This window comes from Fusarium subglutinans, assembly GCF_013396075.1.
Source record: "Fusarium subglutinans strain NRRL 66333 chromosome Unknown NRRL66333_c0000079, whole genome shotgun sequence".
In the NCBI taxonomy this organism is placed as follows: domain Eukaryota; kingdom Fungi; phylum Ascomycota; class Sordariomycetes; order Hypocreales; family Nectriaceae; genus Fusarium; species Fusarium subglutinans.
In genome coordinates, this window is record NW_023502142.1 from 38,791 (window position 1) to 64,612 (window position 25,822).

Consider the following 25,822-nt stretch of genomic DNA (forward strand, 5'->3'; position numbering starts at 1 on the left):
TGGCCACTCCAACCTCCGATCCTTCGATCCACTTCTGCAAAGCTTCCGTACAGCTTCCGATCGACGGAACAAGCTTCTGGAAGCCTCTGAGTGGCCCGATATAGATTCATCCCTGTATTTGTGGCTCCGGCAATCCCGTTTGTATCAAGCTTATCAATACCGTTGCCTTACAGATCTCAGCAAGGCAGTCCGAGTGGTTCGGATGGTATGCATCACAGACCGCTAGCTCGATCGTGAAACAGCGTTAAACAGGCTTGACAAAGAATAGACCGAGTTCTGCCGTTCTACTTACAATTTACTAGCTATAGAGAAGACCGGACGAAAGGAAGAGAAGCTTAATAAAAAGGTTGCCTAGGTGAACGTCTAAAATATTCTCAATCACAGCAGCTCACTAACATTCATCTCATTCATAACTTTGACTCTAAGCACCCTTTGACTTTCAATTCAATATTCTTTCAGAAGAATCATTTATTTCCGATCAAGATGAGGTTTCTTTGTCTTCACGGCTATGCCTTCAGCGTAGAGGTTCTCCAACAACAGATGGAGCCCATCACTGCTCATCTGCCAAGTGACTGGGAGTACGAATTCCTCGAGGCGGGCATGGAACCCACAGAACTGATGCTCCGTAAGTGCCAGCAAATCATCTCCACTTCATCCAAGGATCTAACATGACCAGCAAACCTCAAGCAAGTCCCCAAGCCCAACTACAGCTGGTACAACTTCCCCTACCCCGAAGACGTCGAAGAGGCCTATGAGCGTTTAGCTGCCTACGTAGAGTCTGAAGGTCCCTTCGATGGAATCTGGGGCTTCTCACAGGGTGGTTCCATGGCTGCTCTTCTTCTTCTCATGCACCAAGCTGAGCACCCCGATACACCATACCCATTCAAGATGGCCATCTTCACATCAGCCTTCCTTCCCCACTCCTTTGACAATGGTGTCATTAGCTGGGACCTCACAGAGAAGAACACCCTTGAGCCGACATACCTCCCTGGACGAATTGACGTGTCTCACGGCAAGAAGTTGGACTGGAAGAAGGATCTTCATACTTCGATTGAGTACGACATGATCAACGCTGTCAAGGATGAGCTTGACTTGCCTGTTGATCTCCTCCTTCGATGGAGACCTAGTGATATCCCCGAGAAGATCCCAGTACCCTCTGTCCATGTCCGTGGACTGAAGGATCACTATTCATTCGTCGATGAATCGGTGTACGAGCTGTTCGATCCCGATATGGCGAGGAAGATGACACATAGGGGCGGACATAACTTCCCCAGGTACAATGAAGAGTTGGTACACTTTGCAGAGTTAATCATCGAGACGGTTGTTTCTCTTCACTAGAGGGTTATGGTTGTTTTTCTTATGTTGATGCTGCTGGATGGCTGATTGCAAACGAAAAGTTTCAGAATTGTTATGGGATATAATAGATTATTTCTTTATTTTAGACTTCAGACAATAGATTGAGATTGTGTCTTTATATTTTCCATCTACACCTTAGTTTCACTTCACGTCAAGACCATGATTCCCCCCAAGCCTAGCACAAACCCTTTGAGGTTTCATTGTTAGTTTTTGAGGGCATTGCCTAATCGTATACGAGACAGTGCTGCGCTCTGGGTGACTATGCACCGGAGCTTTTCCTCTCCATGGAATCAGGAAGCATCGAGAATATCGTCAGGTCAGTGTCAGTGGATAGCTACTGAGGAGACCTCCCGTTATAGTAAGGCAAGATTTCGTGGTGTACAGGATGATTCGGCACTTTCACCAGATTAAAATGGAAGGAGGAAGAAGAAAGATAAGCCAGACTGGGTTATTCTAGTTCATTTGGCTTGAAGCCTCTATCACACACTCTAACAGCGTATTGTATTTATGCTTCGAAATAATGCTGATAAATATCATAAGAGTTTTATTTAATTATGTCAAGTAAGAAATTGTGTGCTTGGGTGCTTCCAGCTATAGTCTATATGGCATTCTTTGTGAACAATTCATCGTGCAACATATTCAGAGCCCTAGTAGCGTCCTTATCCGGAATCACACATGATATGTTGATCTCACTCGCACCTATTGCCGAAAATATTAGTACAGGATTTTCAAAGACTCGGTTGTAGTTAACGTACCTTGCGAGATCATCTCAATGTTGACATGCTGCTCCCCCAATATGGCAAACATCCTCCCCGCAATGCCAGTCATGTTCTTCAACTCAGCACCCACGAGGCTCAGAATAGCCATGTCGGGCAGCACATTTACCTCTCCTTCTTCAGCAAGTCTGCACTGAACATTCTTGATCTGTGATGGATCCATGTTGGAACTGTTAATTGCCATAGAAACATGGACCTCTGAGGTGGAGATCAGATCGACCGAGATATCGTGCTCAGCCAGGATGGTGAAGACTTTGACGAAGAAGCCGTGAGACATGGACTGTTTGTTGCTGAGGATGTTGAAGATGGTGATGTCTCGCTTGATAGTGACAGCAGTTGGCATCTTTGGCAGCGCGGTAGAGGAAGTACTCTCCGAGTCAGAAGGATCTAGGTAATCGATCGGCCACGAAGATGTGTCGTCACCATCACTGGGAATCACAACAGTTCCTTGACCCCACGGCTTCTGTACATTCTTGACAAAGATGCTGACTGGAGGCTTTGCTTGAATTGCCAGAGACAGTGCAAGATGATGAATGACCTCTGATCCATAGAACGTCAGTTCAGCTGCTTCTGATGGCGTGATCGAAGGCAGACATCTAGCGTCAGGGACTTCTCTCGGATCAGCTGTGAAAATACCATCAACCTCTTTCCAAATCTGAACCCTCTCTGCATGTAGACCGATCGCCACCAAAACAGCACACAAGTCAGAATATCCTCTCCCAATACCGCTGTCTATCAAACTCCCCGGGACCGCGCCGAAAAACCCAGTGATGACGGGAACTCTCCCATTGCACGCTTCGACTCGCTTTCCAAAGACTGCAGCAGCTTCATGGAAGAACTCAGGCTTCAACTGATCCAGGTTATTGCTGGGTACAATGTCGGAGAGATCAACGTATTCTGCTGGGATGTCTCTGTCTCGTAGCATGGCAACCATGAGTCGACAGCTCAGCTTCTCACCGAAGCTGACCATTTTATCTTTTGCCTTGCCATTGATGTCGAGGTTGAAGCGCTTGGCAGCGGAAGTGTAGTCGAGCAATTCTTGGCAGTCCGCCGTGATCTGTCGAATTGTCTCGTCACGGATGTCCTGTCTCAAGATATATATCTGGACAGTGGCGACTTGGTCGTCACGGATATCTCGAATGATACTGCGAAGTCTGTCGAATAGCAACTCTTGCATATCAGGGTCTTGAGTTATGGCTACGATGCCTCTCAATGTGCGGTAGACTTGTAGCAGCCTTGATGGTCGTGATTAGTAGCTTAAGCTGATGAGAGGTTTGATGGCAGTTTGACTCACCTACTCGTTGTTCCGAAGACTTTCTTTCCGGAACTTCTTGCGGAGCATATTACTGCTGGTCTATCACCTCCAAGCCTAGCACTGTAACGTAATTAGTAGGCTCCCCCAATGACCCAATGACCCAGCTGTACCTTTTCACAATCTCAGCAACCTACCATGTTCATGTCAGCAATCATCACTACGGCAAAGCAGGTTGAACAAAGAGTGGTGCAGCTAACCTTGTCTGGGAATTTACCAATGCTAGTTCCACCAAACTTCTGAACTACCCAGGAATTATCTCGACGACTACGCATACTGGCAAATTGTGTATGGGTTCTCTCAAATCACTGCTTTGTGGTGACTTGAAATTGTAGTTTAAAGGCGCGTCAGAAGTAAATGTAATTTTAAAACGTTAAAAACCAAGCAACAGCAATTATGAGCGTTGATCGCTGTTCGCATTTACTTCAGGTAGCGCTCATCGTGTCAGTCTGCAACCTCGGCGGCTTATCTTATCGCGAGAAGTCCCCGATGTCAGCGCCGAGGTACCGAGAAATCTTTGACGAGAACAGTGAACGTGGGCATCATTGTTGAGCTACTTGTTTGCCACTTGAAGCCTCGATAACATCGCCTTGAGGGGTAAAGCTTCCGGGTACGTATTGCAATACAACGACAATGAGAACATGAAACCATTGGAATTAGGCAAAGCTGTCAGGCCGAGTGGAGCCTCCGATTGCTCTGACCATCGGGAGGCCGGTCGGAACTTTTTGGGGTCGGACCCGATCCCAGCATTCACATGGCACTTGGACTGCATGTAACAGAACTTGAGATCACATCAAACTGTTTGCAACTGGTAAAAAACAAAAAAAGACGAAACGTTCCATGTCATTCATACATGCATTCTCGGGCCGCATCCCGTCAATCCCTGTACGCCACCAGACGCGTCTCCCATGACATGATCAACTTATTTACTCTTGAAAGGCCAAATAGACAACTTTCCGAAATCCCAAACCCCCTCAATCGTAAAAATATCCTTCTGAATAATCTCCTTGATCTCCTCTTCGCTCTCAGCCTTGATGATCATGACTGTTCCATTCTCGGCGACTTGTTGGCCTTCGGCGCTGTGGTGAGCAAGGGTGCTGCCGAAGAAGGGGACGCGGCCGGCCTTGACCAGGGGAGCTGCGTCTTGGTTGTGAGGTTTGAGGAGGACTTGTCGTTTGGCTAGGACGTCGGGAAGGTCAGGGATGATGACGAGGTATTCTTTGAGCTCGGTGGCCATGATGGGCAGTAAGTGGTTGAGACGTTGGTGCAGAAGAAATGATGGTTCGGAGACTGGTCTGAAGCGGGAATGGCTTATGATTCGAGATGAAGACGGTGCTCAACTGTCAGTGATTAAATACATGGTGATTGGAGTCATTGCATCGACATCATGGCCCAATGCCGGCCGAACGGTCATCGTCTAATGCTTACTGGAGTTTCGGATCGGGGCCCAAGAAAACGTCGGACCTGGCATGGACGCCAAAATAATTAATCAAGAATTCGCCTGATCTGAAACTGATTTATCCAGTTCATTCTGTCGCTTTGGGTCAAGGTCCATGGCCCCCGAAACTGGCTCTTTCGGACCGGGGACTTGTTGGCTGTGGCCGGAGCCTTTCGGTAGTTTTGTCGTGTTGAAGATGCCGCGAGACCAAATGAAGAGGCCCCTTCAAGGGTCAAGGCAGGTAGATTGGTCCTATAGGCCTGCACCCTTCAACATGTCAATCCACTTCTTTGTGACTTTGAGCTTAGCCATTTCGGTAATAACTAATCGAGGAATTGGGAGAGATTGGTAATAAGATAAGATAGGCACTGGCGGCTCGGCTCGGTTTGACACGGATAGTCAACAAAACCACTCAGCAACATGATGTCATGAAGCCTTAGACGCGACTGTCCTACCCTATTTCTTCGAAGTGATTATTCGTAGAGCGCGTTTTCAAGACATAGAACGCGTTTTCTACTATAATTCCATTTTTAAAGTAGTTGGTAACACTTAGAGAGACTCTTTATATAGTTTTTAAATTTTATACTGCAAGTATGTAGAATTGACAACGCGTTCTATTGTTTGAAAAGAAGGAAACAAGGAAATAAACCAAAATATAACTAATCTGATTACGAGCGCGACCAACTTTTCACATCCAACAATGCCCTTCATGCAATCAAGGCAGACTTTGCCATGACCTTCTTGGCAAATCCAGTCAGAGGATCATTGCTGACAATGTCAAAGACCGAGAGATCAGCCTGGAACTCCTTCAGTAGCCAAGTGCGAATTTCAATCGCGACGAGACTGTCAATACCAAGAGCAGGCAGCGACTTTCGCGAATCCATATCTTCTACATCAGCCTTGATGATCTTGGAAACACCCTCCAAAAGCTGCTGCAGCACAATCTCGTAGACCTCATCCGGAGAAGCAGCCGCGGCGAGGAGCTTCTTCCAGTCCTGGCCTCCCGCGACAGCACCAGTGCCCTGACGATCCAATTGGTTGAGCACTGCGAATCGCGAGTCGGCGAACCAGTAGGGATCGTTGGCTGCCAGCTTGTCGAGTTGACCGCCTGTAGACGCGCCGAGAGCGACCTGTGTAGGGGTACGGCCTGAGATGGCGGCCTTGATGACATTGAGGACATCGTTCTCATCCATGCCGAGCAGACCGCCATCCTTGAGAAGCTGGAAGACCTCGCTTCGCTCTGTGGAAACACCGATGCCGACGACGAGGCTGAGGTTGATGCTGGTGGCTGTGAGTCCTGCAGCCGCGCGGTGATGAGCGAGCGCGTCTTGATACGTGTTGCCCGCGTTGTAGTTGGCCTGACCACGCGATCCGATGATACCGGCAATTGAAGACAGGCAGATGAAGAAGTCTAAGTCAGTAGGAAGGAGATCGTGGAGGTTACGCGTCGCGAGGAGCTTGGGACGGAGAGACGCGTTCCAATCATCGGCCGTCATGTTACTGTAGACCGCGTCCTAAAGCGCGTTAGTAAGTGAATAAAAGCAATTACAAGGAGGACTTACTCTTAGATCCATGGCACAGTGAATTAATCCCTTGATGGCAGGGAAACTCTGCTTCACGTCGTTGATGACGGGCTCGAGCTGAGACTTCTCTGCGACATCGACTGCGAAAGCCTTGGCTTGGACGCCTTGAGCATGAAGCTCATCGAGAAGAGCTTGAGCTTCAGGACGTGAAGCAGCTGATCGAGAGAGGAAGACGAGATGACGAGCACCTCGTTCGACGAGAAGTCGCGTCACGGATCGACCAATGCCGCCGAGACCACCGATGAGGACGTAGGTGGCGTCATGAGGCAGACAGAAGCTCTCAAGACCCTCAGGGACGACCTAGAAGGTATCAGCACGCGTTGAATAGCAAAGGAGTGCAAAGACTTACCGGAACAATGTCATCGGGGCGAGGGTACAAAACGATCTTACCGACGTGACCACCACTCTGCATCAGTCTGAAAGCCTTAGAGACCTCACCGAAAGAATATCGCGCAAGGTTGTTCAAAGGCGAGATAGCATTCTTGGAGAGAAGCTCAACAACCTGGTTACCGATAGCCTCGAAACGATCAGGGTAGCTAATGACCTGCGTCAAGATATCCAATCCAGAAAACGTGATGTTATCAAGGAACGGACGCATATCCAGACCACTGTTGTCGTAGATATCACGTTTTCCAAGCTCAATGAAGCGGCCGAAGGGTGCAACACACAGCCATGTTCGGCGGAGGGCTTCACCAGCGAGAGAGTTGATGACTACATCAACACCTCGTTGGTTAGTAAGACGGAGAATACCATCGGCGAAAGAGTAGTCTCGGCTGTTAAAGATGTGAGACTCCTTGATACCGTACTCTTCGATCAAGAGACGCTTCTTCTTCTCAGAAGACACAGTAGCAAAGATCTCAGCGCCAAGGTACTTGGCAAGACGAATGGCAGTCTGACCAACACCACCCGCCGCAGAGTGAATCAAGACTGACTCGCCACGTTGAAGACGGGCGACATCGATGAGGGAGTGCACAACTGTAGCGGAGGTACACATCAAAGAAGCTGCCTCCTCGTCACCGAGATAATCAGGTGTTCGCTGGAAAGTACGAGGATCAACGCGGACACGAGTCTGGAAACAACCTGCGTGCATACCAAAGACACGATCGCCAACCTTGAACTTCTGCACACCAGCTCCAACCTTGGCGACGACACCTGCACACTCAATACCGAGGGTGTTATCCTCCATCTGACCCATCGCAACCATGACATCGCGGAAGTTCAACCCCACGGAGCCAACCTCGATCTCAATCTGGTTATCGTCCAGAGGTTCAGAGAGATCAGGCGCGGAGAGGTACTCGAGAGTGTCGAGAAGACCAGGATCGCGGATAGAGAGCTGAAGAGGCTTGTCGACTTGCTTCAGAGGCATCTTGACCGCTGAGAGGTTGTTTCCGGTCTTGGAAGAGTCGAGGAGGGCTTTGAGGTCGGGGTTGGGAATGAGGCGCTCGACGAGGACTTGGTTGTTGCGGATGACGTACTCGGAGTCTGAAGTCTCACCGAAGGTCTTGAGAGAGATGTTCTCGATGATGGATGAGATGGTCCGGGTGTTCAAGGCGGAGTCAAGGGAAACAGATGCGTCGAGGCCAAGGGTAGTGAACGAGATGTCAGGGTGTTCAGCCCGAATGGTTCGTCCAAGACCGTTGACGAGCCCCCGAGATGCAGTGTCGAGAGTCAACCAGAGAGTTCCACGCGAGGCGAGGAAAAGAGAGCGAAGCTTGGTGAAGCTCTCGTGATCAAAGCTCTCCAGGAAAGGAGTGTCGATGTCAAGAGCAGACAAGGTCAGGAATGGAGTGGTCTGCTCAGGGATGTTGGCAAAGTCAGTCTTGGCGACCTCGTAGCCTTGAGAGGCCAAGTCACCCTCCGTTTGCTGGATAAGTTTGCTGAGACCAGAGGATGGAGAAGATGAAGTGACGATGAGGACTCGGCGGACTGAGGGCTCTGTCTCGGGCTTCTGGCGCGCGATGACGAGGTCTGAAACGGTAGTCGAGGAGAAACCGGTAGAGGTGAGAAGGTCAGTGGAGACGGAGCTAGCGTGGTTGGCGATCAGCAGAATACCGGAGGGCTTGAGGAGCTTCTTGGCGTTCTTCAAGACGAGTGAGATATCACCCTGATCTTCAACATCAATGAAGATGACATCGAGTGCCACGTCCTCGAAGCCCTGAGTGCTGGGGTCCTGAGCGAGGTCAAGCTTTTCCAGCTGGACCTTGTTCTTCCAGGCCTCAGGGATAGAAGTCTCCTCATCGGCAGGTCCGTCCAGGGGAGTAGTGAGAGCAACAGAAGCAATGCTTCCTTGAAGTTCTTCAGCCTGTGCAGTGAGAGCCTTGAGAAGGGTGTTTGAAGTGGACGAGCTGTACTCAAGAACACTAAGCCCAGGTCGCTTCTGGCCGAGAAGAGACAGGTAAGTGCCCAGCTTAGAGGCCAAGTCGGTACCCTTCAGGAGCTGTTCGAGAGTCGCAGCATCGGAGATCTCGACATCGATCACCTTCTTGGGAACAACAGGCACATGGCCAAGCGACTGGCCATCACCCGAAGAAGAATCAGAGGCACCTCTCAAAGGCACAGTCTTGCATCCCTTGAGCGCAATCAAAGGCTTGGATCCACCCTCAGCAAACGCAATGACATCGCTCAGCATGTTGGTAGCGCCATGCTTCTTGGAAGTGCTGAAACCATGATACTTGGTACCGCTAGTCGAGTCAAAGTCGGCAGAGATGTACAGAGAAGCAGTCGACACGGGGACTCGGGCCTTGATCTCTGCGGCGTTACCGGTGCTGGAGATCAAGAGATGGACAAAGACATCGAGAACGGCGGGATGAATGAGATGAGCAGGCTCCCACTTCTTGGGGTAGAAGTCCTTCGTGTCCATGACTTCCATGGAGAAGTGAGCCTTGTGATCAAAGAGGTTGAGTTCCTTGACGCCGCGGAAGGCTGGGCCGAGACTGAAGCCTGACTCGTCGAGTTTGGTGTAGAAGACACTTGGATCAACGCTGGGAAGATCAGAGTTGGAGATGGCCTTGTACTCCTGGCTCAGGAGAGCGTTGGCTGCAGCCTCTTCGTCCAAGAAAGTGCTGTTGATCTCATGCTTGTAAGACGTGCTGACAAGACCAGTACAATTTGTAGTCCAAGAACCGTTTTCATTGCGGCTCGAAACCGTAAACTCGGTCCAGTGCGACCAAGACACATTAGGACCAGACCTCCAGGGTGTAAGCTGAAGTCTTGACTCAACAGTCTGATCAAGCGGGACAACAAGCGCACTGCCGATGTTGACGTCCCGAATAGTATAGCCCTCAACATCAGTTCGCGTCTCAACCTGTCGCAGACCCTCAATCGCCATGACAATCATACCAGCCATGGGGTAAATGTTGGTGTTCTGGAACTGATGGTGTTCGATCCAAGGCTGCTCTGAGATGCGGAGATAGTTGTGCCACGCGGGCTCGGCCTTGGTAGAGCGAGGATCTCTAACGCCGAGGAGTTCAAGACGAGGATGCTTGCGCTGCTTATAGGCGGTTACGGCGGCAGATTCATGCCAGTAGCTGTTGGTGGTGTTCCAAGCGTAGGGAGGGAGATCGACAAGTGCGGAGGTACTTTCGGTGTAGGCGTTGGCGAGAGGGACGTTGACTTGGTGGCCGAGAACGAGAAGCTCGCCAACGACTTCGAGAGTAGTCTGGATGGCATCTTGCTTTCGCTTGATAGCGGAGAAGTACTTTGGTGAAGCGCCCTTGTCACCAATGCTATCGAGGATCTGCTTCAGAGGTCCCTGGAGTGCAGCGTGAGGTCCAATCTCGACCATGGCGTCCGCGCTACCCTTCTTACCCGAAGTCTTGCGCTTACCGAGAGCACCCGCATTAGCTGCAGCAGTGACAGCACCAGAAAAGTTGACAGGGCTGACGAGGTTCGCAACCCAGTACGCAGGGCCAAGCTCAGTGCCGTCGATGGGCTTGGCTGAGACGGAGGAGAACATGCGAACCTTGGGGTTGCCGGGCTTGAGCTCCCACTTGCCGGAGAGAGAGTTGAGGTACTCCTCTGAGATCTGCTGCATGTGATGAGAGTGGTAGGCCGTAGTGACGCGGAGTTTGCGAGCGAAGATGTCATCGGCTTGGAGGAATGTGAGGACTTCATCGATTCCTTCAACGTCGCCGGAGAGAGTGACACTGGCGGGACTGTTGATACAAGCGATGACGATCTTGCCTGCTGTGACGCGGCTGAGATACTCACTCACACGATCGGGACCAAGACCGACAGCTGCCATTGATCCAGTCTTGGTGATGTTGCCAGTGAGATGACCACGGAAGTATGCGATTCTCATCGCAGCCTCCTTGTCGAAAGCACCCTTGGCATAAGCAGCAGCAATCTCACCACTAGAATGACCAACAGTGACTTGAGGGTGGATACCCCAACTCGCAAGAAGATCAATGATGCTGAGCTGAAGAGCAGTGCACGAAGGTTGGCTGACGTAAGGAAGGTCAATGATAGACTCCTTCGCATCGCGGTTGAGCTCTTCGACAAGATCCCAGGTACTGCCGAAGTCTTTAAGGTACTGGCTGCATGCGTGGAGGGACTGCTGGAAGACGGGGTATTTCTGGAGTTCTCTGCCCATGGCGAACCATTGAGCTCCTTGGCCGGTGAAGATGAAGGTGAGGGCCTGAGATCGGGGAACGCGAGCGGCTTTTGTGGGTGCGCCATCGAGGGCTTGCTGGAGCTCTTCGATGGTTGAGGCAGCGGCGTAGGTCTTCCAGGGAAGAGAGGATCGCTTCTCAGAGAGGGTGTAGGCGAGACGGTGGAGGAATTGGTCCTCGGGAAGGTCGCGGGCTGCGGGCTCGGCGAGATAAGCTTGAAGAGTCTGGCTGAGACGCGCGATGCCGGACTCTTCGTGGGATGAGAGAAGGAAGAGGTGAGGTTTCTTGCCAGTCTTCTCAGCAGCATCTTGCGATCCGTTCTCAATCAAACCTGTAGTGAGAACACCTTCGACCTTGGTGTTGTGATGGCCCTTCAGGTTGTGAGTCTTGAGGAAGTGGTATGCATCATCCAAAACAGCATGGGCATTGGCACCACCGTAACCAAAACTGTTGATACTGGCTCGTCGCAGACCAGCAGGCCACTTGATCTCCTCAGTAGGAATGTTGATCTTCCACTCATCAAGCTTGATCTTCGGATTGACGTTCTCAAGCCCATGAATCGGGGAGATGACACCACTCTCAAGACTGTAAATCGTCTTGACAAGACCCGCAAGACCACTCGCACCCTCAAGATGCCCAATGTTACTCTTCACAGAGCCAACATAAACAGGCTTATCCCTTGTCTTACCAAACACATTGCCAATGACCGAGCACTCGATAGGATCACCGACCTTGGTGCCCGTTCCATGCGCCTCGAAGAAATTGGTCTTGTCGAAGCTCAGACCAGCTGAAGCATACGTTGCACGAATGAGCTCTTCCTGGCGCGAAGCAGAAGGTTGCGTGATGCCGAGGGTTCGTCCGTCCTGGTTACTACCCGTGCTTCGGAGGACGGCGCGGATGGTGTCACCGTCGGAAAGAGCCTTGTCGAGACGCTTGAGGACGACGAAGCCACCGCCTTCGGCGCGGGCGTAGCCGTTAGCCGAGGCGTCGAAGGAGTGGCATTTGTTGTCGGGGCTGAGGAAGGACATGGAGGACATGAAGACGCCGAAGTTGGGGAGGAGATGGAGACCGAGACCTCCGACGAGGGCCTGTTAAGTTAGAACCGATTCATGGTGGTGGTTGGTAGGGGGCTTACGGAGTCGCTTTCGCCGTTTCGGATGCTCTGACCTGCGAGGTGCAAGGCAGTCAATGTGGAAGAGCAAGCAGTATCGATGGTGACGCTGGGGCCCTTGAGGTTGAAGAACCACGAGATGCGATTTGAAAGAAGCGCTGGACCGGTACCGGTGGCGGTGTACTTGGGTGCGCTGTCCATGTCGTAGGCTTGAAGATCCCAGTAATCATGCTGGCATGCTCCGATGTAGCACGACATGTGTTGATTGGCGACCTCGTCGATCTTGAGACCAGCTACAGACCATTAGCTTCAGACCTCCCCAGAAGAGCCAGGCATCTTACCATTCTCGAGACCCTCGTAGGCCAGCTCAAGCAGAATTCTCTGCGTAGGATCCATACCCCTCGCCTCCTCAGGCGTGATAGAGAAGAATCCCGCATCAAACTTATCAACATCAATCTTCAAGAAATATCCCTGCTTGGTATTCAACGTCCCCGCCCTTCCACCATCAGGATGATAAAACCCATCAATGTTGAAACGGCTCTCAGGGACATCACTCAGCGCATTCCTCCCCTCCTTGAGAAGATCCCAAAGATGACGAGGCGAAGTCGCATCACCGGGAAATCTACCAGAGACTCCGATGACAGCAATAGCAGACGAGATGTCACCGTCTACCTGATGGAGGCTAGCATCGTGTTCAGCGCTACCATTGGGAGTGCCATTGTTAGCACCCCCGTTAGCAGCGTTGTGAAAGCCATTAGCGCTAGGATGAGCTCCATGGCCGTTGCTAGTGCCGTTTGCGCCGTTGGAGCCATTGGAGAGAGTCATTGTGAGAGGGAGAGAAAAGAGTCAGAAACAAAGGGTTGTGTGATGGGCGCTGGCTTGCTTTGGATTTGACTCTGAAGAAAGGATGATGGTTGACGGAAACACTAACCTGGAAACGAGTCGGCATCAGATATATGAACTAGAGCATTGTTATGATATGATACGACAGTTACAGTGTAAGCGCATTACGGCTCGGAGCTAGCTAGACCGGGCTAACAGAGCTTGAGTCTCATCGACTGAGTATTTCGTGCATCCGACTAAAGGCTCATGCACGTCTTCGGAAGATATTGACACTAAGATCGGAGGTTGCGTCAGCGTCGGCGCCGATGGAGTGACCCACTGTACCCTTGTCGGGCCGGGGCCGGAAAGTCCGCGACCAATGATAACGAGCCGGGGATGATAGAATTTTGAGTCGCCGTATTAGTCTTGCGTGATATTCGAGGCTCAAAAGGATCCGTATTTGCCTCAAAAGAATGAAGTTGCAAGATGAGACTTTTTTTCGTCGTCCATTCTCGTCGATACGACATCGGCCGGAGTCTACAATTCGCCTCTCGATACGATGTCTCTAAGGATAAGATGCACGAGCAATGTTGACATCTGACTTACAAATCCACTTGTTGAACCAAGTCGCAATATGCTGATGCGAAAGTCAGTCCACTAAAGGCTACTATCTCTCTACCAGTCACTTTATCTACATCGCTATAAGTGGCATATTTTGCTTTACCCATGAATGCGATGTCCTTGAAGATACATTTGTCGATGAGACCGGTACTATCCCCTCCAGGTAAGATCTAGCTATCTGGTATATAGGGAGTAGAGACATGTCACTTGGAGTTTAAAGTACATTGGCTTACTAGAGAAGATCCTTAATCACCTTTGTAATTAATGTCGGTTATTTCGGCAATTGTCTTATGCGCCCGTTCTTCTGAACCTTAACGCTGGCGAGGAAAGTCACGGCTTACCTGACTATTATGCCAACCTAGGTCTATACCAAAGCATTCTTGAGACCACACTTAATAGAATAATAGACAATAATGGATGGTGCCTTTAGAGAATTATACCCAATGCCGTGCTTTAATGTTGTTATTTTACCCAGGAAACTGGAGATATAGTGACTTGCCTCTGATAGAAGGGACGGGCATTAAGGTTCAAAGTTAATAGAATTAAGGTCAAAGCGAAAGGTCAAAGCAAAAGGCAATTAAGCTGAGTAAATGCAACTGCCGTGTTTATGATACGAGCTGCTTCTATTACTGCTATCTATAAATACAATAATAGTCCTGCCCTCTACTTTGCTTCTCGATATCCTCTCACCTCTTTGTCAATCAGTTTGCTTACAGATACCGCCCTCACTCTCATCAACATCATGAAGCCTGCAGCCATCCTTCTCGCCCTCACCAGTACAGCCTGTACAGTGTTGGCTGGCTTGCCCCGTTATGGTTCGTGATATCCAATTCCATTAAAGATGCTGCTGTTCTGACCGTGCCACTCACGCAGCGAAATGCACCAATCGTTCGCAGTGCAATTCCAATTATTGTGCCCCCATGAGAAATGCAAATTGTGACGAGGTCCCTAATTGCCACAGTAAGTACCAAGACTACACCGTGCCTCGGAGCTCAGAACAGGGACTGACTACTTGAAGATAGTGTATGCTATGGTGCATCAGTAGGCGGTAAGCTAATCATAGAATTCTGTCTTGCTGCTAGTATAGTACACTGACTGATATGTAGGTGCTTGTTCGAATGACTGGGAATGCCAGTCCAACCATTGCAAGGGTACGTACGACATTGCCCACTCTAAGCGAAATCTTTACTAACCCATCGCAGGAGGAAGATGTTTTGACTGCCAAGGCAAGCCTGGCTACCTCAATCTTGGCTGTACGTCTTTCTTTTGAAGTTTATCATTATGTTTGAAAGCTGACTGTATTTGTAAAAAAGCTTCCTGCAGTGGATTCGCAGATCAATGCTGCGAGTCGCAGTGTCGAGGTATGTTGGCAACACCTATTTCGGTCTAGATTGATCAAGGCTAACAAATATATAGCCAATGTCCAGGGGAATATGCAGTGCATTGATAACAACGTGGTCATGGACCAGGGCGGGCAGGGGCCGTTCCCGGTGCAGAATTAACCTTCTAGGCATTGATTCAACATAGTTGAGCTGTGTCAAGATACCTTGAGATAGGAGTCTATCTGGTAATGATTAGCAAGCTCCTATGAACCAAGTGGGGACGCGAATCCTTACCTCATCGGAAGTTTCGGACTTTGTCGCACTTCCGAAGTTCCAGGCTAGGGCGGTTAGCTTTCCAGCCAATCTAATACCGATCATTGTATATTAAACGTGGAACTCCATGTAGCTGGCCGAGAGTGCCCCGTCATGAGTTAATAAGAGTTCAATAACTTGCCATGTTCCCGGGATATCGTTCCCGAGAATGCCCCGTATTGAGATTGAGTCTGCGGATGGTGGAAGTGATCTTGGGACATAAGACCTCGTCTTCCTAGTTTGGGTTAGTATTCTCAAACCTAGGTACCATTTTTAAGAAAGCTATCAACTAGAAGACCACCAAGCATTCCTATTGTACCCCAATTGCCATTATTCACCATGTCGACTACCTCTCGAGTAAAGGAACAACCGTACTTTGTGACCGAAGACAAGCTGAAGTACCTGCCACCTTACCTGCAGGGAGTACCTGAGACTCCCAATGAGGTAGAATGCAAAACCTCTGGAGTTTGGCCTCACTGGGTCAATGGCACCTTTGTTCGGTTAGTCAATTGATCCTTCGCACGGTTCTTCAATGTTCAGATACGAGAGAGACTGCACGAGTAGCACGCGGGTTACACAAGTCCACAGCTAACCTGTTTTTACGTAGCATGGGGGTTGGCCACTTTGTCGTTCCTTTGTCCGAGGATGGCTCAAAGCCCAACGCGGTGGTACAGCATTGGTTCGACGGGTTAGCCATGCTACATAAATTCCGTATGGAGGACGGCCGTGTTCACTACACGAGTCGGTACACTGCTGAGGGTGTAGTCAAGAAGGCCAAGAAGAATGGCTTCTTGCAAACTCTTATGGCAGGCCTGAATGCAAACACGCCGCTTAAGGACGCCCAAGATCCTTGTTCCGCACTCCTTGGTGCCCAGCAATCAATCTGGATCCCAACTGGCCCCGTAGGCCCTGACGAGTTTAATGTGAACATCCTTCCTCGGCGGGGACTCCATCTACCTACAACTGGCAACCCTTATGACAAGGGCACGCCATCTCAGAACCCTGAGAAAGAAGAGGTAGTGCTATCATTCAAGCTTGACTGTCGAGATGTTAATTCATGATAGCTCGTCGTCTGCACCGACTTCAACATGCTTCAGGTCGTTGACGGAAAAACACTCGAGCCCAAGCGAATGCTCACCTACGCTGCTATTGATCCGGAGCTCCAGGGATTCGGAATCGTCTCTCATGCCCTCAAGGATCGGCACAGGGGTGAGGAATACAACTACCTCATAAACCCCCAGACCGGAGTCTTGTCAGTATTTGCACTTGATGTCAAGTCAAACCCTACGAAGCTGCTGTGGAAGACGCCCATCCCTTGCAGACCCTGCTATGTCCATTCGATGGCCATGTCCAGTAATTATGTCGTCTTCATACGAAATGTAAGCAAATATATTACCATTCAGGCTGACGTCCCTACTTATACTTATCATGTAGCCCATCGCTATGGACTTGTCGGATACCACGAAGCCATTTACCCAGTCCATGGTTTACGAGCCTGAGAGCCCTACTGAGTTCTTTGTCCTCGACAAGATCACTGGAAAGCAGTAAGATTAGCCTCCACCTCAGGCACTTTTACGACCACAGGGGGAAGGAATACTGACTCTGTGTTTCAGCATCGCTTCGTACACTCTCCCAGACAATATTATGTTCTTCCATTCCGTGAATGGTTACGACTATGTAGATCCCCGTACTAATGAGATTAACATCCACGTCGACCTCTGTGCATACTCAGATCGCGTCCCTTACAACGACTACCACCTTAGCAACATCCTAGATCCTGCTGCGCCGTTTCAGGACGGTGTCCTTGTACGCTACGAGCTTGAGGGCGTTGGAAAGGCCGATCCCACCACCTTCACACGGGCCACTACCAAGGCTGCAATTGGCGGGACACACCTGGAGCTTCCGCGAATTGCCAAGAGCGCTTCCATGGTCCACGGCTATCGCTATGTCTACGGCATCTCGGGCCATGGCGGACCATCACCCGGCACCAGTGTTCCCATCGGTCGCTTGGGTAACGGCTTGAAAGCGGTGCATTGCAGCTTTCTGAGTCACGTTACCAAGTGCGACTGGGAAACTGGAACCTTTAAGGAATGGTGGCCAGAGAACGGAGAGAGTGCGCCTTGCGAACCGATTTTCATCCAACGTCCCGGCGCTACGGATGAGGATGATGGTATCGTACTCACCATTGTCATTAATCGCGAGGCTACTCATAGCGTTCTCGTTGCCATTGATGGCAAGACATTCAAAGAAGTTGCTCGTGCTGATATGCCACAAGTATATGCTCTAGGTCCGCATGGAACCTGTATCGAGGGAGAATTTGGTATATGAAAGAAGGGACCTTAGGATTACACTGTTGGATGACTTAACTGATCTTTTCATTTGGGAGGCTTGGTATCTATGTAAACCTATATTTCTTATACAAATTGACAGACAAGACGTATGGCTTTGGGACACTACCTTCGCCGCTCAATCTGTGACAAAGGAAAGATTTTCAACATGCCTGTTAAGGATGAGCTCCGTATCAGTACTGAATGGTTAATATAGCGGCTGTATTTTCGCGTTTGGTCTGGGCAAGATTTGGAATGACGTGACTTCAGCGGTAACAACGTTGGATTAAACAGCTGCAGCTTTCGAATCCTAGTATTGACGGCCATTCGGTCGGATTGCGATTGGCAGGTCGCAGTTTATTGAGCTGGGAAGCAATTTATGGCGATGCTAATAATTTATCCTACCTTGGCTGTAGAAAGTCGCCCGAGTCTTGATCAAGTGATCTGATAGCTGTCAGTTGGACCCAAGCCGAGGTAGCCCATATACAGAATGAGGGGAAACATATCCACTTGCACAAAATCAGTCATGTCAATTTTCAGGGATGGACATCGGTCTTATTAGTGTAACCTTGGGGATAAACGGTTCCTGACAAGAACGCCATTGAGGCATCTTATTTGCCGATCCTTCCCCGCAATCTCGCCTCTCCCCAGATTTCTCCGCGTATGAACTTGCGTGTAGCTCCACTACCCTAGGTAGTCCATGGGTATTTGATAAAGGTTTATCCGCCCCATGATGAGGCGGCATCTCGGCACATAGTGCCATTTAACTATAGATGTAGATAGACTTATCTATATATATATATAACAATGATTCAGCGAAAGAGATGATGAAAATATTGTGGCATCAACTCTTGGCAAGATGAAGTCTCTCACCTCGTTCGTAGCAGTTGCTCTAGCTGCATGCACCGTCACTGATGCCCGTGGACTGCACTATCAATCCGAAGCTCCACTGGGTATCAAGACAACCAGTGGCCATCTCTCAGGCTTCATCAACAAGACCGCCCCCGATGTTCGCCAGTTCCTCGGTGTTGCCTACGCCGAACCCCCTCTCAAGTCCCTTCGCTTCCAACCTCCCAAGCGAAAGCACAGCTCAGAGCACGTATCAGCCAAGAAGTACGCGCCGTCATGCAAACAAATTATCAGCAAGAACCCAACAGTCTATACTGAGCACATGACTCAGTTTCTTATCAATGGCGGTGACTCCGAGGACTGCTTGTATCTCAATGTCTACGCCCCCTTGAAGCCAACTGCGAAGAAGCTGCCAGTCTTCATCTACATTCCCGGTGGCGGTTTTACAGGCGGTGGTGCGGATTCACTCTACAAGATCCCCGATAAGTGGATTCAGAAGACTCAGTCTCATATCGTTGTCACCATGAACTACCGCGTCAACCTCTTTGGCTTCCCCAATGCTGAAGCTGCTCAACAAAACGTCGGTCTCCTCGACCAGCGCATGGTTGTTGAGTGGACACGAGACAACATTGCCGCATTTGGCGGTGATCCTCAGAAGATGACCCTCTGGGGCCAGTCTGCTGGTGCTGGCTCAGTTGGCATGTACGGATACGCTTATCCCAAGGACCTCATCGTCAAGGGTTTGATCTCTGATTCTGGCGCTCCAGCTATGCTGGCCAAGGCTTATGGTAACCACTCTAGCTTCGATACCCTTGCTGATAAGGTTGGCTGCAAGGGATTGGAGGGAAAGAAGCAATTGAACTGCATGCAAAAGGTCGATGCTTCAAAGTTGCAGCAGGTTTACTCTGAGACACCGACTATCTCGTTCACTCCTGTTGGAGATAACATCACTGCCTTTTCGAACACGACCGATCGAATCGCGAGAGGCTTGGTCACCAGAGTGGTAAGTAACACTGATGATTCGCTACTCACGATGAAGGCCTTGCTAACATGTGATAGCCATGGATCTTTGGCAACAATGCCAACGAAGGTGCTGGCTTTGGCACATACGATCCCAACGGAGTAACACCAGCCCAGACTGCCATTGGACTGGCGGCTATCGTCTGCCCAGTTGCTACTGAGGTCAAGTAAGTACCCCTATGTCCTACCATTCGAGACGTCTGGCTGACCCATCACCACAGAAACCGTGTCAAGTACGGATACCCAACCTACAGATATTACTACACCGGAAACTTCTCCAACATTACCCCTCTGCCTTGGATTGGCGCGACTCATAGTGGTATGTTCACTGCCTTCACTGCGTTTTCCCTACTGACGTATTCTCAGCTGAGCTTCCTCTTCTCTTCGGAACGCATTACGAGTACCGTGGCAACTCCACCGAGTACGAATGGGAGGTTGCCGAGGGCATGCAAAGTAAGTCTCACCAACTACATTTGCTTCTGGGGTTACTAACCATTGCAAAGGTCTCTGGCTCTCTTTCGCAAACAATCCCAAGGAGAACCCTCAAGCTGGAAGGATTACTTGGCCTTTATATAAACCCAACGAGAACAAGATGGCTATTTTTGCAGAGGCTGGAAAGAAGTGGTTCCAGTTGGGCAAAGGGTCTTTGACCGAAACCCAGTGCAAGTAAGACGAAGTGGCGCGTAGGAGCGTGGGCACTGAAAGCCTTGTCTTAGCGTCCCTGCAGGTAGACTTTTGAGTTAAATGTGTATTATTTATTCATTGACTACTTTGATATACTTCCAACTTGACTAATCTTGTGTAACCTGCCCGTATTCGAATTTATAACTACCAGAATACAAGCATCTTTTAGTGTGATCATTACCACACCACGCACTGGTCAAAGTGTCAGTATCTTCTCTAAGTCTTCCATAGGGATATGGAGTACTTACTCAAATAGCAGATGTCCATTCCCGTTTCTGGATGCACTCCCAGGACTTTGAATGCTCCCAGCGATCGAGCCCAATACCTTGTTGTCTCCCCTATCGTATGGGCCTGAGATACTACCCGACGTTGCGTACTTGATGCTGTACGTATCTGACGTGTAATAACCAGAACTGTAGAACAGGAGGTACGAACCGTCCTCGTAGACGAGGCTCGGCGTCTCAAGCAACTTTTCGTCGTCAGTCTCACTGAGGATTTCAACTGGGTCGTTTTTCAGTGTAAATCCATCATTCTCGAGTTGGGAGATGTCAGTCATGATCGAACCCATAAGTATAGCAGCGACTTGACATACCTGTTGCAGCATGATAGACGTCTTGCCGCAAATCCGGTTCCCATCGATCTTATACACGACCCATCTCGTATTGCTCGGGGGATCATAGAAGGCACTTGGGTCGATGACTCCGCCCTTGTCAAGCTGGCAGACGAGAGGCTCATCTCGCGGTGAATACGGGCCACGGATCGAGTCGGTGAAAGCCACACCAATGCATCGCTTTCCATCGTGGTCGTCCTGAGTGAAAGCACTGTAGTACATGACCCATTGTCCGCCATCCCGTATAACATCTGGGACCACGATATCGAGATTTTGGCCCCAAGCGCCAGCATCCTTAAGTGGATCGTCGTCGTCGAGTAGCTCCCACTTATCCTTGGATTTGTCATATCGTGCTATCTGCACCAGCTTTCCTTTGTCTTGGCTGCCGAAGGAGTACCAAGTGCAAGATTCAGGGTCAAAAACAAAGGATGGGTCCGGGAAGTTTTCACTGAGAATAACTTTAGAGTCGCCATCAAAAGTTGGCTTAAAACACTCGTCATCGCTCCCGCCGCCATCTTCAGAACCATCATCGGTGCCGCCATCTTGGCCACCAGTGTTGTATTTTGGCAACTTCAGGTCAGCTGTATATAGAAACGCGAGTCGTTAGTAAGTGTTATGATCGAATCGATAGGAGTATCTTACTTATTGGTCCATCATCTCCGCCGCTAGCACCACATTCGTTGAAGTACGTATATGCGTACAAGAAGTGATAATAAGCCAGAAGTCCAAGATTCACCATTACTGTATTGTAAACTTACCTTGTTCGTAAAAGGAAGAACATGAACAAGATCAGCCCGGCCAAGACCGCCTTGATTGGTGAAATGCATCGTCTCACCACGGTCGATGGGTGCATATAAAACCCCACGGTTGGACCAGTTGAAGGAACTACCAGTGCCACTCTTTCGTCCCAAGTTCTTGAAGACAGTGGCAGCTCCGGTGTACTTGTCGAGGTAGATGATGTCGGCTCGGCCTGAGTTCTCAACATCTGCGAAACGTATATCGGCTCGATCACTTCCCTCTGAAAACTTAACCTGGCCAATGTTCTCCATGCCACTCTTGAGATTGAGCCAGCCCGTGATACGTCCATTGGACTCGAGACACATGACATCGGCCCGCCCATCTCCATCAATGTCAGCAAGTCTCATGCCACGGTCGAAGGGGCTTACACCCCAACCCTGCGAGCAAGTCGCAGGCGTGACGACGCCTTTATCGGTAAAGGTAATGCTCTTGGAACCCGTTTTGTACGTGTTCTCATAGAGCGTCAAGGCACCGGTTGCCTCGTTCTGCACCAGAACATCGCATTTGCCATCACCCGTCCAATCAGCTAGGTGTATACCAACACGAGGTCCTGGTACCTTGAGTTCGATCTTGAGGTCGTTTCCCCATAATGGAGGATTATGAATATTAGCATTAAGTTCGGCTGCATGGTCGTCGAAATAGACCCAAACATAGTCGTCAGAGCCGGTGCCGCGCATATCACAGTAGAAGTTGCCATCGGCCTTCCGTTTGGTGCCACCAAACCCCTTGTTTTCCCACACAACCATATCGATTCCTGTTTTATCCGATCTCAGGTAAATGTAGTCTCGGCGGCTAGAGCCATAGATGCGACCGAACTTAATACGATCCTGGATGCCCTTGGTAGTTTGGCCTTTATGGGTCAGCCCAGCATCCCGCCATTCAGGCACGATGCCCTTGCCCCAGCCTCGCATATTGTTCCAGATGTGAACGCTGCCTGTGTCGCTAACCCACATTAACTCATCGCGAAAGTCTCCGTTGAGGTCCGCAAATACAACACCGGACTTGCTAGCTCCTGGCTTGGAATTCTTGTCAAAGACAGTCTCTCGCAATCCTTTGGCTGTCTTGAACCCCTCCAGGCATACTTCTCCCCGGTGCCACCGTTTCTGGAGCAGACAACAGATCCATTATCTTCAACAAGACAGTAATCTGCTCTTCCATCGCCGTCAATGTCCGTAATACGGACGTCGGTTGCTTCGTAGCCGTCGTGTTTGCCAACAACCTGGCCGATGCTCTTGAACTTGGGCGGGTTGCCTCCCTGATTGATTGACACCCAAACAGCCGAGCCGGACTTGAGACAGAAGAAGTCATCTAAACCGTCGTTATTAAAGTCGGCAAATGCATAGCGAGGTCCGTCATTGCAATCCATGTCGACATCGAACCTCTTGGAGTCAGAAAACTTACCGCCTCCCTGGTTCTGTCGGTACCAGTAAGTATTGGTGCCGTCTTGCTCGTGGTGAATGTGAGACATGTCATCTAGAGCATTACTCCGTGGCGAATTGGCGGAATTGAGGACAATGTTGGCAAAGAAGACATGCCAAGGGTAATCTTTGATCAACGACGCAGAGTCACCACCATTCTCAAGTCGTAGTGACTCAAGTACGCCCTGTGCATGGCTGTAGTGTCGGTAGATGCCGTCGTCATGGCCGCTGCCCCGTTGCGATTGTTGCGGTGCCCGAGAATTGCCGGCTGTTTTTTTGCACTCGGATGACTTTTCACTGACTGCGTCATCGATGCCACTGACTTTTGCTGGAGCTTGTATATCTGCCTGGACCTGACTAATAGCGTCCCACCAAACCGAGGCAAATAGCTTATACCCGGCGTCAGTGGGATGAATTCCATCCTTCTGCAACATACTCGTAGGCAGGACTGGATTGATGTCTGCAAGGCCAATGCGCTGGCCACGGTAGGAATTCACTAGCTGACGTATCTGCTTGCTCACTTTTGACGCGCACGCATCATTCGTGACATTGGTGCTTCTGACAATTGTGGACAGAACAACCGTCACGCCGGGAATATTGGAGTAAATGTCGTCGACCAAAGCCTTCATGCGCCCTCGGGCCCCGTCGATATCGATCTTTTGGTTACGATCGTTCCTAAAACAGTGTTAGATATCCAGAAGTTACAAAAGCTGTATGGCCACGACTTACTGCGATAAGGTTGTGGGTAGTTAGAAGAGGCTTTAGCCCCCAGCGCACAAAGGTAAAGAACACCAATAAACACATACAGGCAAGATACTCATTGCCCTCACTCACTGTTGCCTAGGATCTTGGAGGGCCACGACTTACGTTCCGGCGTTTATAAGCACAAGGTTCGGCTTCATCCACATGGACTTTCTAAACTCGTTGTGAACCTGGTCAATGAGATAGCCGGGCCAGCCCTCGTTATCCTAGACGTAGTGTTAGGTTTCAAAATTGAAAGTTCGCGAGTTACTTACCCTGTCTTTCATATTACCGTTTTGCTTAGACCCAACCATGTTGACTTTCCAGCCCCTGTACAGAAGCTGAGAGCGGAGCCACTTCCGATAGCCATTATTATCAGTTGATAGATAACCCTGAGTGATTGATGCGCCCAGCGGCATGACTCTCAGGTAGAAGTCGTTAGCCCTGCTAGACAAGCCCCTACCGGCACCTAGACTAGGCTCATGACTCTCAGAATCGGGATAAGACTCGTTCCAGGATGGGTCGAAAGAAACCACATCCGGCGCGTTGTCATTGCCATTAGGCTTGATACCATCGAGATATTCAAACGCTGTTGTATGGCCCATAAGCAGTAAGCAGACTGCAGCCAAGGGCCAGTATAGGCCTCGATGCTTGACTTGCATAGTGGGACTTGTGAAACTCAAAGTAAGTGTTCGACTAGTAGATCTGCGAAACGAAGGACAGAGTAAAGTAGAACTTGCAAAATCGTAATGACCGGAGGCAATATCCTAATTCATACTTTTGAGCCCGAATAAACAGCCTTGTCATGTGTTAGCATATTGTCAATTTGTCCTGGGCAGTGTAGCTAGCTAACATAGCCCTCGTTATAGAGTGGATACAGTAAGCTGACATTCTGTTATTCTATCTATAACGGCCAAGGACCCTATGACCCATGATGATCTCTCCGGGATATTTCCGTAGTGAGCTGACCTCAACTAAATGGAGAATGCCAAGATTTCCGAATTGCCGTGCTAGCAAGCTCGGGATTCGAAACAAATGCCGGTAAGCCAATCAAAGGGAAGCTTACCCTTATTCAACTCAATAGATTGCCTGCTGAAGGAATTTCTGACACTATATGCTTGATCCTACGATCCGTCTATGCAATCTCGAATGCTGATCCTCATTAAGATGGTGGCTGTGAATCCTCGCCGCTAGGCATTGGGGGCTAGTGATCAGTAAACAAGTAGCGATATTGCTCTGACACTTTTCATCCTTTTAATAATCTAAACCTGCACGTGCCTTGTCTAGGCGTCTTGTGACACATGCTCAGAGTGTATTTTCTCAGCACTCCCTTCGAATAGTATTGTAAATATACTGGAATCTAGATAGAGCCGTCTTGTGAATTTAGGTCAGAAGAGGGCAATATGCCATAAAAACTAGCCAATCCAGGCCATGTAGCAAAGACTGAGCTCTTCTCGTGAGATTGGGTCAGGTAGTCCTCCAGCTGACATTAATATAATACCGTGCCGTTAGGAATACGAACTGTATCTGCATCCAAATGGCTGGCCCTGAGCATATAGTGGAGATATTAGTCGATATGAGCTGCTACAGGTCCATGCATGCATGCGCCTCATACCCTAGTGAAGGACCGATGTCAGCTTACGCTCTCCGGAAATTTCTTCTTTTGTCAGCTTCTAGTTTGTCAGGGTGAGCATGTCCACTACTGTTGACAGCCCTGTCGTAGGATGGATTTTATCCCTGTTAGACTGATTAGAAGGATATCTTCAGTAGGGAGTAGAGTACAAGATAACATGGAATTACTATATTGGCCATAGGTACTTACCTTAATTATTACGACTTGTCTTCAGCACAACTGACTATCCCCGACTTGCAATTTCCCTTACCATACTTTCTTACGGCCAAAATCCCTTTCATCGTGGCATGGTAGCTATTCTCAAGCACAACATTTGACCTTGATACTGCCTCTCTTTCGATAATGAAGGAGTTCCTTCGATATGCATTACTAGGCCTTCTAGCCCAGGGCTCTCACGGCTTTCTAGCACCTAGGTCGGAGCAGCAAGCGAAATATCGCATGCCCAGCAACAAAAACAGTATAGTCCCTCACAGCTACAT

The 25,822-nt window shown here is 49.6% G+C and overlaps 7 protein-coding genes across 7 annotated transcripts; 3 read left to right on the plus strand and 4 right to left on the minus strand.

Moving 5' to 3' along the window:
* Positions 1-483: 483 nt before the first annotated feature.
* FSUBG_6879 (Fusaric acid biosynthesis 4) lies at positions 484-1,338 on the plus strand (the record flags this gene model as incomplete). Its single annotated transcript, XM_036685123.1, has 2 exons — positions 484-625; positions 677-1,338. The coding sequence occupies 2 exons, from the start codon at positions 484-486 to the stop codon at positions 1,336-1,338; spliced, it is 804 nt and encodes a 267-aa protein (XP_036537607.1).
* A 616-nt stretch (positions 1,339-1,954) lies between these two features.
* On the minus strand, positions 1,955-3,719 carry FSUBG_6880 (aspartate kinase; the record flags this gene model as incomplete). Its single annotated transcript, XM_036685125.1, has 5 exons — positions 1,955-2,055; positions 2,112-3,367; positions 3,427-3,507; positions 3,558-3,577; positions 3,645-3,719. The coding sequence occupies 5 exons, from the start codon at positions 3,717-3,719 to the stop codon at positions 1,955-1,957; spliced, it is 1,533 nt and encodes a 510-aa protein (XP_036537608.1).
* A 647-nt stretch (positions 3,720-4,366) lies between these two features.
* On the minus strand, positions 4,367-4,681 carry FSUBG_6881 (Fusaric acid biosynthesis 2; the record flags this gene model as incomplete). Its single annotated transcript, XM_036685126.1, has 1 exon — positions 4,367-4,681. The coding sequence occupies one exon, from the start codon at positions 4,679-4,681 to the stop codon at positions 4,367-4,369; it is 315 nt and encodes a 104-aa protein (XP_036537609.1).
* A 908-nt stretch (positions 4,682-5,589) lies between these two features.
* On the minus strand, positions 5,590-13,011 carry FSUBG_6882 (polyketide synthase; the record flags this gene model as incomplete). Its single annotated transcript, XM_036685127.1, has 5 exons — positions 5,590-6,396; positions 6,445-6,765; positions 6,815-12,163; positions 12,211-12,479; positions 12,528-13,011. 5 exons carry the CDS (start codon positions 13,009-13,011, stop codon positions 5,590-5,592), a joined length of 7,230 nt encoding a protein of 2,409 aa, XP_036537610.1.
* Positions 13,012-15,602: 2,591 nt separating this feature from the next.
* FSUBG_6883 (retinal pigment epithelial membrane family) lies at positions 15,603-17,591 on the plus strand (the record flags this gene model as incomplete). Its single annotated transcript, XM_036685128.1, has 5 exons — positions 15,603-15,763; positions 15,871-16,279; positions 16,328-16,642; positions 16,698-16,807; positions 16,877-17,591. 5 exons carry the CDS (start codon positions 15,603-15,605, stop codon positions 17,589-17,591), a joined length of 1,710 nt encoding a protein of 569 aa, XP_036537611.1.
* An 858-nt stretch (positions 17,592-18,449) lies between these two features.
* FSUBG_6884 (triacylglycerol lipase V precursor) lies at positions 18,450-20,129 on the plus strand (the record flags this gene model as incomplete). Its single annotated transcript, XM_036685129.1, has 5 exons — positions 18,450-19,442; positions 19,499-19,626; positions 19,681-19,778; positions 19,826-19,912; positions 19,963-20,129. 5 exons carry the CDS (start codon positions 18,450-18,452, stop codon positions 20,127-20,129), a joined length of 1,473 nt encoding a protein of 490 aa, XP_036537612.1.
* Positions 20,130-20,320: 191 nt separating this feature from the next.
* FSUBG_6885 (acetylxylan esterase) lies at positions 20,321-24,372 on the minus strand (the record flags this gene model as incomplete). Its single annotated transcript, XM_036685130.1, has 6 exons — positions 20,321-20,335; positions 20,469-21,323; positions 21,512-22,612; positions 22,666-23,644; positions 23,837-23,937; positions 23,986-24,372. The coding sequence occupies 6 exons, from the start codon at positions 24,370-24,372 to the stop codon at positions 20,321-20,323; spliced, it is 3,438 nt and encodes a 1,145-aa protein (XP_036537613.1).
* Between the last annotated feature and the right edge of the window lie 1,450 nt (positions 24,373-25,822).